The 14461-nt window shown below is 47.8% G+C and overlaps 1 protein-coding gene across 11 annotated transcripts in view; it reads right to left on the reverse strand.

The window, feature by feature from the left end:
- The window catches only part of STIM1 (stromal interaction molecule 1), a 107955-nt gene that overhangs the window by 53557 nt on the left and 39937 nt on the right, over positions 1 to 14461 (reverse strand). For 8 of the 11 annotated variants that reach the window (XM_080374904.1, XM_080374903.1, XM_080374900.1 and 5 more), the window contains one exon: positions 10106 to 10239. In XM_080374904.1, coding sequence (XP_080231030.1) covers positions 10106 to 10239 — 134 coding nt within the window. The remainder of the gene's footprint in view (positions 1 to 10105; positions 10240 to 14461) is intronic. The other 3 variants (XM_080374906.1, XM_080374908.1, XM_080374910.1) reach the window with 1 other exon arrangement.

Here is a 14461-nt window from a genome sequence, read left to right on the forward strand (position 1 = left end):
GCCCTGCCCACACTGTGCTCCTCTTCTGGCAAGCGGGTAGATACGGGAGCAAAGGAACTGGAAGGGACTGAGAAAAATATAAATAACTATAGATAACAACAAATACAGTTATATTTTAAAGGTATATATAAAAGAAAGTATGTGCTTTTGTTTTATATTATATTTCAGTATTTTCATGTATAAATAATATTGGAATAACTATAATAATATATTAAATTTTCTGGGTTTATATTTATATATAAACAATATATAGTTATGGATATGTAATATATAAATATATATGTATCTGTAATAAAATAATTAGTTAAGTATTTTTAGTTGCTGCACAAAACTGACAGATCAAGCTGAATATTAATATTCTCTGCAGTACATCTAAAGATTTCTGTTCCTGGCATGACAAGCCAAGAAATATTCAGTAAGTATAAATGTTAAATTGATTTTAATACAGTTAGTTCGTTATAATAAATTAATATAACCTAGGCTTTTGGGATTCCAGACTTTTCTTTGAATGGTAATATCAAAAATTCAGCTAAACGGCACAATGGAACCAATTTTACATCAATGGAGTATGAAGTAAAAAAATGATTATTAGATTTGACCTGCATCCTCAAATCAGAGCTGAAACAAATGCTATCTATCTACAGGAGGCGAGGCATTTTCCCTGTAGGCTGAGTGCTAATGAAAAACAATACATCAGTATGGTCTGCGGATATATCATAATTCACACAGGTGACATATCTATCATAATAACGTGCTCTGGTGTGTTCCCACCCCTTTCCATCTCAGGAGAAGATGGACCAGAAACAGAAGACACCAAAGAAAAGTGAAGAAAATCAAATAAATAAAATAATAATTAAAGGGGAGTGCAAGAAAGACTGAAAAGATTTGAGACTGCCCTGCAGGAGGGACTCATGAGATGTGAGGTAAGCAAAGCACATGGAAACCACAGAAGAAAGAGGATCACTCACATTCCGGTACCTAACACACGCAACAAGATTAAAAGATAATTTCTTATTTACATCCCTGCATGCATCATCCAGTGCATGATTACCATGCGGCCTTCTTCATTACAGATCTTTTAAGTACGTAACACAATTACAAAAAAAAGAGAAGTCATCTCTAGATAAGGAGATAGTATTTTAATATCAGACAGGGCATGGAAAATATCTGTGGAAGTTTTCACTGTCCAGGCTCTCTACAAATCCATCGCAGATGCTACCAAGGCCACCGACAGGTACCGGCAGCTCAAGCCTGCTGCCTCTCTGCTCTCTTGCTTTCCAGCCGGCTGAAAGCTTCAGCTGTTCTTCCCATCTTGCAGAGGAACATGGAAAAATAGGAAAGTTCGGGCAGCTTCAGCAGGGCAGCCCCCCGATGTTGGGGGCTCCTGCCGGTGCCCCCCGCCGTAGGCAGCGGCCAGGTGTCGGTGGGCAGCCGTGCCGACCCACGGCAGGGAGAGGCCACGTCATCAGCCTCCCGGCTTGTTAACTCGTGACCAAGAGGGAACGCGGCAATGTCACCCGGCACTGTGGACTGCACGGCTGCCAACTCCCACCGGGACTGGAGGGATCAGCTGCTGCTCTGTATATTTAGCTCCGGGAGCACAGAAAGGAAAAGTGATCTCTTGCAGCTTTCCTTCAGCACACCATCACCAAAACAAACCCCCAAGGACTCTCTGGAGGGGACGGAGCTGGCTGCAGTGAGAACACCTCTATAAACGAGCAGGGAGGAGGATGGAGGAGGGGGCCATCACCTCCTTGGACAAGCTGTTCATGCATGACGCAGCCTGAGAGGCTGGAGAAGCTGGGCTGCACCCACCCGAGGAAACTTTCAAAACAGATTTTCCCTTGTTATCTTCTGGGGAAAAGATGAAAAAGAAGTAAACAGTGCAAACACAGCAAGTAAGCCAAACTGCCTAGCATCGTCTTTGGAGACAAAGGCTGGCTGCTGGTGCCGTGCAGGCATCTCAGCCCTGCTCCTCTGACCCATGCTAGAAAACAGAGATGTTTGCAGCTGACTGCGAACCCGCAAGCTCTGTATCTGCTACCATCAGACACGTACCACTGCTAGGTGCGCTCTCTCCAACCTCCACGTGCTGCCAACCAGCACAAATCAATGGGAATTCCTGTTGCACAGACTGTAGCACACCCGGGTCCTCAGCAGCAGCAGCACTCGGGGCACTTTCAGAGCCCACGTTTGCACATCTTCTGCATGAACCTTTTTGTAGTATCATTGTGGTGGTTTGACCCAGGCTGGATGCTGGGTGCCCACCAAAACCGCCCTATAAAAACCTCCTAAACCAGACAGGGGAGAGAAAATATAGTTGTATATTTGTAGGGAGCGAGAAGGTGCCCCCTCATCTGCCTTTTCTCCAGGCTAAACACCCCCTGCTGCCCCAGCTGCCCCCATCAGAGTTGTGCTCCAGCCTATTCCCCAGCTCCGTTGCCCATCTCTGGACATACTCCAGCACCTCAATGTCTTTCCTGTACTGAGGGGCCCAACTCTGAACATGGGATTAGCTCTCATTTTTTCCCCATTGGAGGAACTCCCCAAGATTTCACATACACAGGTAACTGTACTGAGCGTGCAGCACACTACGTATATACTAATATATGTATATATAAAGTCACCATGGGACTCCCAGATGTTGAAAACACCAGGCACAAAAACCACTGCACAAAAGATCGACCTACTTGCAAACCATTCAAGATCAGCGCTTACAAGTGCTAAAGACCCTGCTGATCCCATCCCTGGAGATACCCCTCCAGCCTCAGCCAGACTGCGAACCCACAAAAAGAAAAGAAGGAAATACAGTCAACCAAGAGTCTCACCAAGTTCAGAGAGAGGCAAACCATGATCACATCATCCAAAAGCAACAGGAGCAGAACCACTGCTACAAGTGAAAACCAGCATGAGATCACTGCAGGAAGACTCAGCCTGTGAATGCTTCTTGATGTCAAGATTTCTTTTATAATTTAACAGGTTTCTGTATATAAAGAGAAGGAGCAGAATCCGAGACACACAAAAGCCAGCTCCTGCTTATCCTTCCGAAATGCCCACCCATGGGAGACCACCTCTGCGAGGGCAGTGGGGCGATGAGGAGCGCATACCTGCACAGCCATAGAGGAGAGCTGCAGTATTTTGGGGACGGAATACATCCAATCCCTGCTAAAGCCACCCACTGCAGCCTCTGGCAGAAAATTACCTCCATTTTAGGATGAAAATACTTTTTCTTAGTGTCCTCTGCTCACGGCCGCCCTGGCCCCAGGTTTCCAGCAAGCGCTGGAGGCACTGGTGGAGACCCGAAGCAGAGATACACGCCCTCTCCAGAAAAAACAATTACAGAACCATTTCAGGATTATATAACCTTTTAAAACTACATTTTAGTTCTCCACCTACCAAATCCCGTGACCAGTATGCTTTTCTCCACTCTGAAAAGGGTGAGGAGATTGCATTGCATGGGTTTCTTGGTTAAGACAAACTTGATGTTTCAGTGGCTGAAAGCATGATCAAAAATCTGTGGTTCCATGAAAAGTGAGGGTTTTTTCTTGTTTTTTGCAGAAAGTCCAATTACAGGATCTTTGCATTCCGCACCCTGAACCTTTACATCCCTCCCACATCCCTGGATCTCAGCTCATCATCCCTCCTGAGCACCAGCTACTACCTGGGCAAGAGATGCATGCATGCACCAACACATCATGGTGTGGGTGATAAGGGGCCAACACTGACCAAGCAACTGCAGAGCTCATCACGCATCGCTTCCTTCAGTCAGCTCACCAACTTTAACATCTGAGCTACTGATTTTCATTCAAGTTGCAGAAAACTATTGCCTTCAAGCCCTCTTTTCTGCTAACAAGCCTGACCCCAGGATCAGAGGTTGAGAGGAGCCAGGGATTGATCAAAAAAATAACAAAGGATAGATTTAGATTAGATATTAGGATGAGTAACAAGGAGGGATTCAGATTAGACGTGAGGAAGAAACCCTTCCCCGTGAGGGCGGCGAGGCGCTGGCCCAGGCTGCCCAGAGCAGCTGTGGGTGCCCCATCCCTGGCAGGGCTCAAGGCCAGGCTGGACGGGGCTGGGAGCAGCCTGGGCTGGGGGGAGGGGGGCCTGCCCCTGGCAGGGGGGTGGGAACTGGGTGGTCTTGAAGGTCCCTTCCAGCCCAAACCGTCCTGTGATTCCATAAACCATGTTTCCTTAAGAAACCAGGCTAACAGCATCCGAGAGACCTGTCAGTGTGAGCCTACATCAGAGTCGCCCCTAAACAGCTGGAGCTGACTTTGGAGTGAGTGCGAAGAGCAGAAATAGATCACTAATTAGAAGATATCCCCGTGAGGGACAGTTCTTTCCTTTTAATCGAGGTCACTGATGTCACCTGAAACTTCACCGAAAACTCACTTCCAGAAGGGAAAAATGCAATGATGATTTAAGGACAGCATAAAGTTGTCAGACAAGATTTCTCCTATAATTAGAACATTTTCAAAATACAGTTACCTGTCTGACTCTCCCTTTCTGCCAGTCAGGTCTTTTAATCCAAACAAAACGCACCCATAACTTTCCAGAAAGGGCCAAAATAATGAATGCAAACAAAGCTCTCAACCCACCAGGGAAACACAAGTGTGGCAGCGAAGAGCTTGCTCTCCCACAGACGAGCATCCCCTGTGCAGGCGTCCCCCCACGCTGTGCTCCAGGCACAGAAACCACGTGCCATGGATGGGTGTTTCAGCACCTGCCTCCACAACCAACATCTGCAAGACCCTGAGACCCACGGTCTCTGTTGAAGCTTGCAAACACCTCGGGAGTAGACATGATTAAGCCCAAGCTTCAAAATTACCTTGGCCTTTACCTCAATAGAGGAAGCTTTTTTTTTTTTTACTTATTTTTAAATAATTAAGGGAATTAATATATGAAAGCAAACAGCAGAGTACTGTGGTTTATCAGGCAACTCGTCAACTCAGCTCAGTATCTCTGCGCAAGGCTGATCAGTCACCAACACATTCTGTTCTGGAACTACGTTAAGATGTTAGCTCATTCTGCTCTGTCACAAATCCACTTAGTAAAAAAAAAAAACACAAAACACAAACCAAAAAAAACCCCAAAACAATCCCAAGTACATAATCCTACACTAAAGGGAGACTACTTAGAGCGACTGTTGGCAGCTCGGCATTACAAGAGCTTCCACCTCAACATCAGTACCCTCCAGATAGAGACGTCCCGAGGTCCTGTCCCACAGACTATCCCGTGACCCCCCGAGAGGCTCCCCAGCCTGCCCAAGCCCACCTTCGCCCCGTTGCCAGCAGGTCCCCTCAGGTCCCCAGGCAGGGAAGGGCTCGCAGCCTCTCTGGCCGTGCCCCCTGCAGCTGGCGCTCCCCCTGTCCCTGCTGTCGGGGAGGCACGAGCCCTTTGCCCTAGCACGCCTTCCCGGCTCATCGTCCGTACCCTTTTCCAAAAAGTTTATGGAAATGAAGCACGCCATACCACCCACTGCGCCCGCTCTGAAGGTGGGAGCTTCGCACACTGAAAGAAGAAGGGTGTACAAAGATTAAATGTAAAAGCCATAAAAGGCTTATATTTGAGCCTCTTGCGTTCTTTCAAATAGTATCTCCAGCAGCTGTCCCACCACCAAAGGCAGGGAGTTAAAACACAATTACAGGGTGCACACAGGGGTTAAAGCTGATAACCTTGAATGCAGAGAAGCCAAGTGCTCAGGCAGTAGCTGGCTCGCCAAGGAAGATTCTCGAAATACCTTTTTCAGTGGCTTCAAAGCCTTTACTGAAAGTTTAATTTAATTCAACTTTAATAAAAGTTTCAAGCTTAGCAGAGGTAAAGCTCGCAACTGTATTTATAGAATCATAGAATTGTTTAGGTTGGAAAAGACCTTTCAGACCACCAAGTCCAACCGTTAACCCAGGACTGCCAGGTCCCCCAGATACAACTTGGGGTCACTACAACATTTTGTCAACAGGTAAAACAGGTATCAATACTAATTCACTGCCAGCCACAGAGACCTACCTACATGTGCACACAAGCGTCTACCACAGAGAGCAATATTTGCATATGAAATGCATAGCACGCTCGTTGAGAATGAAAGGGAAACCAGGAAAAAACTCTTGTCAATTCTCAGAAAAGATGCGTACTTAAAATATTGAGTTAACTCCGAACTGTGGTTTCTATTTTATTTTGCTTGTTTCCTTCCATCCTGAACCCAAAGATGATCATCACAGACCACCTCTGAAAAGCAGCGGGTTAGCAGGAGGGAAAGAGCCATCACAACAACCACCACAGAGATGTCCTTGTTTTCATTCACAAGTCGGACGTGCACCATCTCGCTGTGATGCATGCTTCCCAGCGAGCCCCTGCCAGGAGAAGCACCTCTGCTCCTGCCCGTGTGCCGTTGGGCCATCCTGGCTGCACCTGGCCAGTGACTCACCACAGTCACCGCTCCTTGGGGTTTTGGTGTTTGACAGGCTCGGCTTAAACACCGTCTGCCTTTGCCAGCCTGCGGGTTTCCTCCTCCCGCCAGCAAAATCCCACACTAGAGCAGGCACTGACAGTCAGAACACATTTCTCATGGCAGAGCCTGGTGCTGGGCTGCACTTGGGGCTGGAGGGAGAAGGATGGGTTTGTTGGCAGCATTTTAATGCCCAGGTAAATTATAGGAAGGAAGCCATTTCATACAGGCTGTCTCAATTAGCCACAACAAACTTTTAGAAAAAACATAAGACTTCTTAGATGAAAAAAATCCACATTTATCTACTTCTTCAAACTACCCATGTCCAACCATCAACAGCAGAAGGAAGAGAAAAAAAGCTTTTTCCATTAAACAACAAAAACACCATCATCTCCTTCCTTCCTAAGAAGAACCACCACCTTTTGCTGGGAAGCTTGTGACAACTGCAAAATTCCCCCAAATACAATTCAGACACAAAAAGAGCTCAGAACATGACACTAGAGATGCCAGAAGCAGTGAGGGGTGCAGCGGTGGCTGCGGTGACCCCAGAAGAGCCCCTGGGCGCTGGTGAGGGCTAACCCATGACATAAGGGCATGCGGGGTGTCTGCACTCCGCTTCCCTGCGGAGCGGATCTCGGGGAAGGGAGCCAGGGATCAACACGACAACGAATCCCACTCAGATGAGCAGGGCGAGGTAACAGCTGCAGGTAAAAGCAATGCGGGAATCAACAACCCCTGGAAGCAGATGGCAAAGGGCAAGGGGTAGCAACCGGTAAGGGCTGGGGGAAAATTAACAGGAGACTACTGGGAGCACCCAGGAGCGGGGGACACTGCAAGACCCCTCAGCCGCAACATGCACCAGTCCGACCACCAAGTCCAGCAACAGCGTCCTGGCGGCTCTGCTTCTAATGGGCACGAAGGGATAACACACACACCCCAGAAGCTGGAAAAGAGCTGCTGGGACCAAGACAGGCGATGGCAGGGGCTCTGGCACGGCTGCCATCCAGCTACAAGGGGTTTGAAGACTGCTGAGCAATGGCAGCAAGGCAGTAATTCTGAAGCCTTTTAGAAAAATAAATTTTATTACTCATACAATAGCACTATCTATACATAAAAGGAACTGACAGTACAAAGGCTTCGAACCTGTAATACTGTTACTGATTGTGCAGGAAGTTCTAAACTAGTCCACTGGGACAGAGGGCAAGATTTGCTCAGAGACACATAAAAATTGCTAGTTAATGGCCAACCCTAACAACATACGGCTTATCCTCAATTTAATAACAGGCAAGTAGGATGCGCTGAGTGAATTGATTTGCCTGCAGCTACCCCAGGAGTCAGTGGGAGAGGCAGAGCTGCAGCTCCAAAGCAATTCTGAACCGAGAACCGCCTCCAGAGAACACATCAAATTTTAGGAAATGCAATTGAAAGCTTTTCATTTGTTTTAATTACTCCATAAAGTGGGATTTAGGCAAAGGGAACGGCACTGCAACCCGGCAACAGCCAACCAACACCGCTGGCTCCTCATAAACAGGGTGCTCAGCTCCCGGCTGCTGTGCCATGTCCCTGGAGACTGTGGCTGCCCCAGAAACCGAAGGGCCCTTGTGATGGCTGGGTTCGCCCAATCAACTGAACTGCTGCATTAGTTTGGGTGGGGGATTTAACCGCCCTGGACTGCTATTTCTTTACCTGAGAAGCAGAAATAACACACCCTAGAGAAGGGCTATGAGGACAGCGGCTCTCAGGACAGCGCTGTGTAGGCTGTCACACGCCTTCAGTTTGCCATCCGCATCAGAATGGGTGCAAAAAGAGATGCCTTTTGGTCCACAAGCAGAAAGTCACAATTCTGTAAATTCCCAACCCCACAGAGATTATATCAGGCTTTCCCACAAACTGTACAAACACATACCACCGTCTCCATCAGGCAAAGGCCTGAGGGTGCATTCAGCAGAGCTCCACAGTGCAACACAGGCAGCTGCCAGCCCCACCACCTACCTCCAGTCTGGTGCACGCTGGGTGCTGGGTCACCACCAGCAGTGATCCCAGCAGCTCCCAGCTTGCTTCCTTCCAGGGCCAAGAATTCAGATCATTCAACGACCCTTGCTCCCAGCATAGCCCTGCCTCAGTTTTGGGACATGGCATGAGACTTTTGTCTCTACCCTTGAAGCAGCTCATGTAGCTCTAGGGCCATCCATTGTCCCCCTGAGCCCAGCGACAGGCAGCATGCCCCTAGTTGGGCAGTGGTTTTGCTGTGGATCGAGGGATTAGGAAAACTGCCCCTCTGCTCTGCCCTGCTCTGCTGAGACCCCCCCACAGCGCTGCGTCCAGCTCGGGGGTCCTCAGCATCAGAAGGACACGGACCTGTTGGAGCGGGCCCGTCGGAGGCCACGGAGCTGGTCAGAGGGCTGGAGCCCCTCTGCTGTGGGGACAGGCTGGGAGAGCTGGGGCTGTGCAGCCTGGGGAGGAGAAGGCTCCGGGGAGACCTTAGAGCAGCTCCCAGTGCCTGGAGGGGCCGACAGGAAAGCTGGGGAGGGGCTTTGGGCAAGGGCAGGGAGCGGTGGGACAGGGGGGAATGGCTTGAAGCTGAGAGAGGGGAGATTTAGGTTGGACGTGAGGAAGAAACCCTTCCCCGTGAGGGCGGCGAGGCGCTGGCCCAGGCTGCCCAGAGCAGCTGTGGGTGCCCCATCCCTGGCAGGGCTCAAGGCCAGGCTGGACGGGCTGGGAGCAGCCTGGGCTGGGGGGAGGGGGCCCTGCCCCTGGCAGGGGGGTGGGACTGGGTGGTCTTGAAGGTCCCTTCCAGCCCAAACCCTTCTGTGATTCTATGAACTGGGACTAGAGAACTGCCTGTGACTGGCAGCAGATCCCTTCACCAGTCTGTTTTCTTTTAGCCTCCAAAACTTTGACTTTCTTATTTAGATGCCAGTATCTTTACAAGATGGAATTCCTCACCTGGCACAGAGCCATGGAAACAAGCATCCACTGCAACTGAGGCAACATTATAAATAAACAGCTTTCCTTTTTCTAGTAGTCACTTATCTCTGTTGGTGCTTATGTAAGAAATCAGGAATTTTATTTCTCTTTAATAAAATTACCAGCTAAAATCTCCCAAGGCCAAGACAACGAAAGAATTGTTCCTTTTTTCAGCAGTATGCATATATGTACTGTAACTGTTTCAGCTGGGTTGGTGAAAGAACGTAGTAAACACTGTAATGTGAAGGTGACAGGAGCCAGTGTATTTACTCAACAGTGTCAGAGAGGCTCGATCAGAATTCAGAGGTGTTTCCCAACCCCACAATTAAAAAAGGAATGAACTAATAACAACAATCATGTAAACCAATCTGTCTGTCTTTAAGTGTTGGAGTAAATCGATAATACCTTGTGTGTAGAAGAAGATTAAGTGGCTAAAAAACGCCAGACCAGAGGGAAAACCATACACACTAAAGATTACAGTACTGAAATGCACCGTTTGGATCAGAAACTTGGCTCAAGATGGTACGTTGCTTCCTCTGCCAGATGAAGAGATAGGCAGCCAACAGCCTAAGAGTTTGCACACCTGAATTTCAGGCACCCTGCCACATCAGCAATACCTGTAACAGGACAGCCCTCTGCAAAAGCAGAGTGCTGCGTGGGAGAAGGACAGCAAAGCAGCCCAGCACTAACCTCGTCACTCTCCTCTACGTCCACGTTGCCATTGGCATCATCATCCATCTGCTTGTGGATGTTGCGGACAGCTTCAAAGCTGAGCTGCTCATCTTCATCATGGCACAAGGGCTTGTCAATGCGGCAGAATTCTGCTGAGGAAGAAAACACCAATGTTAGGTAGCCTGTACCAAAAATATTGCAAACGTGTTTTCTCACTAAGCTTCTTGTGTTTGAAAAGCGCTCGCTGAGCACTGGAGAAAGCATCCCAGTGCTGTCCTTCACAGCAGGGGTATGTCCAACAGCCAGTGTCCTAAGAAATCCCCAACAGCAAAGGGTAGGTCATGGCCTCAGCAAGGCTGCTCTTCTCCAGGTCAGCTTCTCACCATTTCCACCGCCCCGGGCCTCCCAGTGCGCCGAGGGCAGGTTGCACAGCTGGGGCTTTCTCCTACCCATGCCTTGTCCACCAGTGCCTGCTGGCCGGGGCAGGAGAGGACTGCAGCTGTTATTTTACCTCCTATTTCACAAGCTTCATTCCTCACTTGGAGATTGTTAGTGTTGGCACAGCATCTAGGCAGGACATTTTGAGAGTAAGAGTAGTATGTTTATACAACACATCCATTTAAAAAGTTAGCTTTCTTCCTGATTATGAAATGGATTTCTGTGCCTAGCTATCACATATTTTTCTGTTTCAAGACTAACACTTTAAATTTTGCTGCACGCCTGAGTACACATTAAGTACCAAATGTGGCTGATCCATCTTCCCATGGCACTGCCACGTGGCAACACGTGACTCGCCGTGACGACCGCAGACCAACTGCAGCAGAGCTGTCTCTGTTGGTGCAGAGACAATTGCACACATGCCAGGCACTGAAAATAGCCCCCAAAAGTGAACTCGTTGTATGACACACACTAAGAAAAACCCTTTTGTTTCACAGAGGTTATATCAGATTCACGTAAGCAGATAATGACTATGAATTATCCAGGGGTGACTGCTCCAAGATCGCTGTGCAACCAGTTTAATAGCTCCTGGCCCAGTTCCCATTAGAAAGGTTTCCTGTTCAAAAAGTTCAGACTGAATCCCTAGGAATTTCAGCAGAAAAGTCCAAATTACGTATGAGCTCAAACGAAACTCTAAGATGATCCTCTCAACGTAAGACAAACTTATTTATAAGAAAAGTAGATGTATTTTCTCCTCCTGCTGCTACTACACACACTGTATCTGCTGCAAATAACTGGGCATGCACTTACCTTGCTACTTAATGATCATTTGGACTACCCACCTCTCTGACACATCTCCACACAACCAGCAAGTACTTGGATTCACCATCAATACAAAAGACTTTTGAATATTAAATCCAGAGAAGTTTTAAAATATTATTTATTTATTTTAGCACATACTACACAATCCCTATGGAAAAAAAGATTCCCAAGAGGCCTTTGGGCTTCCTCTAATCAGAGGTTCTAACAGAATATATGTCACCTACTGCATTTAAAAATGCACTCAGTCATTTTGCTTGTGAAATTGAGGACTCGCACTACCAGACCTGCCTGCCAATAGCCCTGCTTTGGTCCTGCCCCTGGGGAGGAACAAGCCCCGGCACCAGCACAGGCTGCGGACGCCCGGCTGGAAAGCAGCTTGGCAGAGAGGGGCCTGGTGGGCACCTAGTTGACCATGGCCAAGGGTGGTCAAGGGTGTCCAGGGCTGCATGAGGAGGAGCACGGGCAGCAGGTCAAGGGAGGGGCTCCTCCACGGAGAGACCTGGGGCTGTTCAGCCTGGAGAAGAGAGAGCTCAGGGGGATCTCACCCATGTACATTAAGACCCGCAGGCAGGTGCTAAGAGGATGGAGCCAGGCTATTCCCAGTGGTGCCCAATGCCAGGACCAGAGGCCATGGGCACACACTGGAACATAGTAGGATCCTTCTGACTATTGGGAAAGACTTTTCTCTGTGAGAGTGCCCAAGCCCTGGCAGAGGCTGCCCAGGGAGCGTCCGTTCTTTGAGATACTCAAAACCATCTGGACATGGTTCCAGGCAATCAACTCTGGATGGCCCTGCTTGAGCAGGAGGTTAGCACCAGATGGACCCCAGAGATCCCTTCCCACCTCAACAAGTCCGATTCTGTAATTTGAGTCTGTAATAGCACCAATCTCCATATGCCTGTCAAGTGTTAAAGAGGCATTTGGACAATGCCCTTAATACCATGCCTTAATCTCCTGAAGTGGTCAGGCAGTTGGACCAGATGATCATTGTAGGTCCCTTCCACCTGAAATAAGTTTATTCTGTTCTAAATGTCAGTAAGCACAGAGCCTTCCACATGGAAGAAACCAGACTGATTCCAGCTGGTCCATGTACATTTATAGATTTCACTTCTGCATTGGTTAAAATAACCCCACAAAACCAACAAAAACCTCCAACCAAACAAAAACCACCACCACCTCCAAACAACCCCAAACCTCCAGAAAACAAACCAAAAAACCCACACAAACCCAAGCTAAAAGAATTACACAAACACAACCCTGCTGTGCTTCATACAGCTGTTCCAGGTGCAGGTTTTGCTCCTGCAAGTAGGTTAATGTTAGAGGAGAACACACTGCCACTCTAGAATGGAAAAGAAGAGCAAATGCAGCGAACATACACTAAGGGAGCAGACGGAAGAATATATACAAATATTGTTGTTTTGCCACTGATTTACTAGAATTTAAGTGTCCATGCGAGCCAGCTTAAATATTTGTGATAACACAGTACAAAAAACCCAAGCAAACTACAATACCATATAAACATAAGCCTGTTTTCCTACTTTTACCTGTTGTTCTTCCTTACCTCCTGCCCCCACACTAAACACGACTGAAAACCAGCTTTATTACGTATGCATCCCTAATCAGGAGGCTGAATATAGCACTGGGATTTTAATTTTGAGGAACACAGACCAAGGATGAAGATTTTAATTTAAACTACTTATCTGCAACAGAATAAAATATGTTCTTTAAAGTCACGTTCTGCTTAAAACAAAGCGACTCAAAAAACACTGAAATGGACGTCAGAGCATTAATCAAATCAGACCAAGCTCTTAATTTTGGCATGCAACAGTTCTTTCTGGTGTGTTTTCATATACACAATTCAAGATCCAAGGTCTTAGCTACAGATTTTGCACTAGCATCTTTCAAATACTAAACTAATTTTATATACTGATGCACATTGTCATACACTATAAATTGAAAGGGGGTTTTGTGGGGTTTTGTTTTTTAAGTAAGATACCCTGCTCAGACTACCGAGCTTTTGTGCTATGTTCAGGAGATCCAAACAGCTGATCATCATTTAGTGCTTCAGAGAAAAGGGAGCTCCTTCAAGGCACTTGAAGGACCCAAGAAAATTCCCCTGTAAACAACTGCACCTTATGCATGCATGCTAAAAATTGCCATCATTAAATATTCAAATCCATTAATGCTTTGCTAATAACAATGATTAAGTGTGGATAACTGTCATTGCCCCACACACACCCTCCCTGCGCCCTGCTGCCCCAAGGCCGGGAGTCTAGAGCACTTATTACTTCCCCTAGGAAAGAGCAAAAGCCCTTGAAACTACAAACCAAAAAACCTGAAAAACCCTAAAATTCCATGGCTAGTCTATCCTTTAGAGCTTTTTAAGAAGAACATACTTCTAATCTCCACCATTGCGGTAAAAATTGGTAGATAAGCCCTTAAACCCTCTGACAGCAAGCAGCTCTTCTGGCGCAACCCTCCAAGTTCCTGGCATGACTTCACTGCATGCACCCTGATCATGCACAACGTGGATCAGAACGGGTTTTGTTCATACCTAAAAATCTCTCTTCTTCAAACCTGGTGAGCAAACCATCCCAGTGGGTTCTTCAACTCCGGCCCCGTGGCTCAGTGCCACTGCAGGCAGAGCTGCTGGCAGCCCACACCAATGCCAGCACACATCCCCAGTGCCCGCAGCCTCAGCGCTGCTCCAGAGCAGCACAGAAAGCCTTGCCACCAATACATGCAGAGCGTCAGCCACCGAGGGCGTCAGTCACACCACCTCTCCAAAGTGGCCCTTGGTAGCCCTCAGGCAAACCGCATTTCTCAAGTGGAAGCAGCCGTTTTTGTTACAAAAGCAGGTTTTTAAAAATGGGCTTTCCGACATGAAACCCCACTCACCCTTTAGGGACATGCAGACGAACTGATCTCACAATTGAACGCTGGGAGAAGACATGCTGTACAATCTACCGCTGCAAAATAGCACCGACAAGAAATCAGGCTGCAGGGATGCACACGTGTGCATCAGGGAGCATGGGCCATGTAGGCAGCATCACCATGACAGCTCTTGACTGGCTTCGTCCCAACATTAGCTATGGCTGTCGATGCTTTCGACAT

The sequence above is a fragment of the Falco punctatus genome, assembly GCF_963210335.1.
Source record: "Falco punctatus genome assembly, chromosome: 2".
Classification (NCBI taxonomy): Eukaryota; Metazoa; Chordata; class Aves; order Falconiformes; family Falconidae; genus Falco; species Falco punctatus.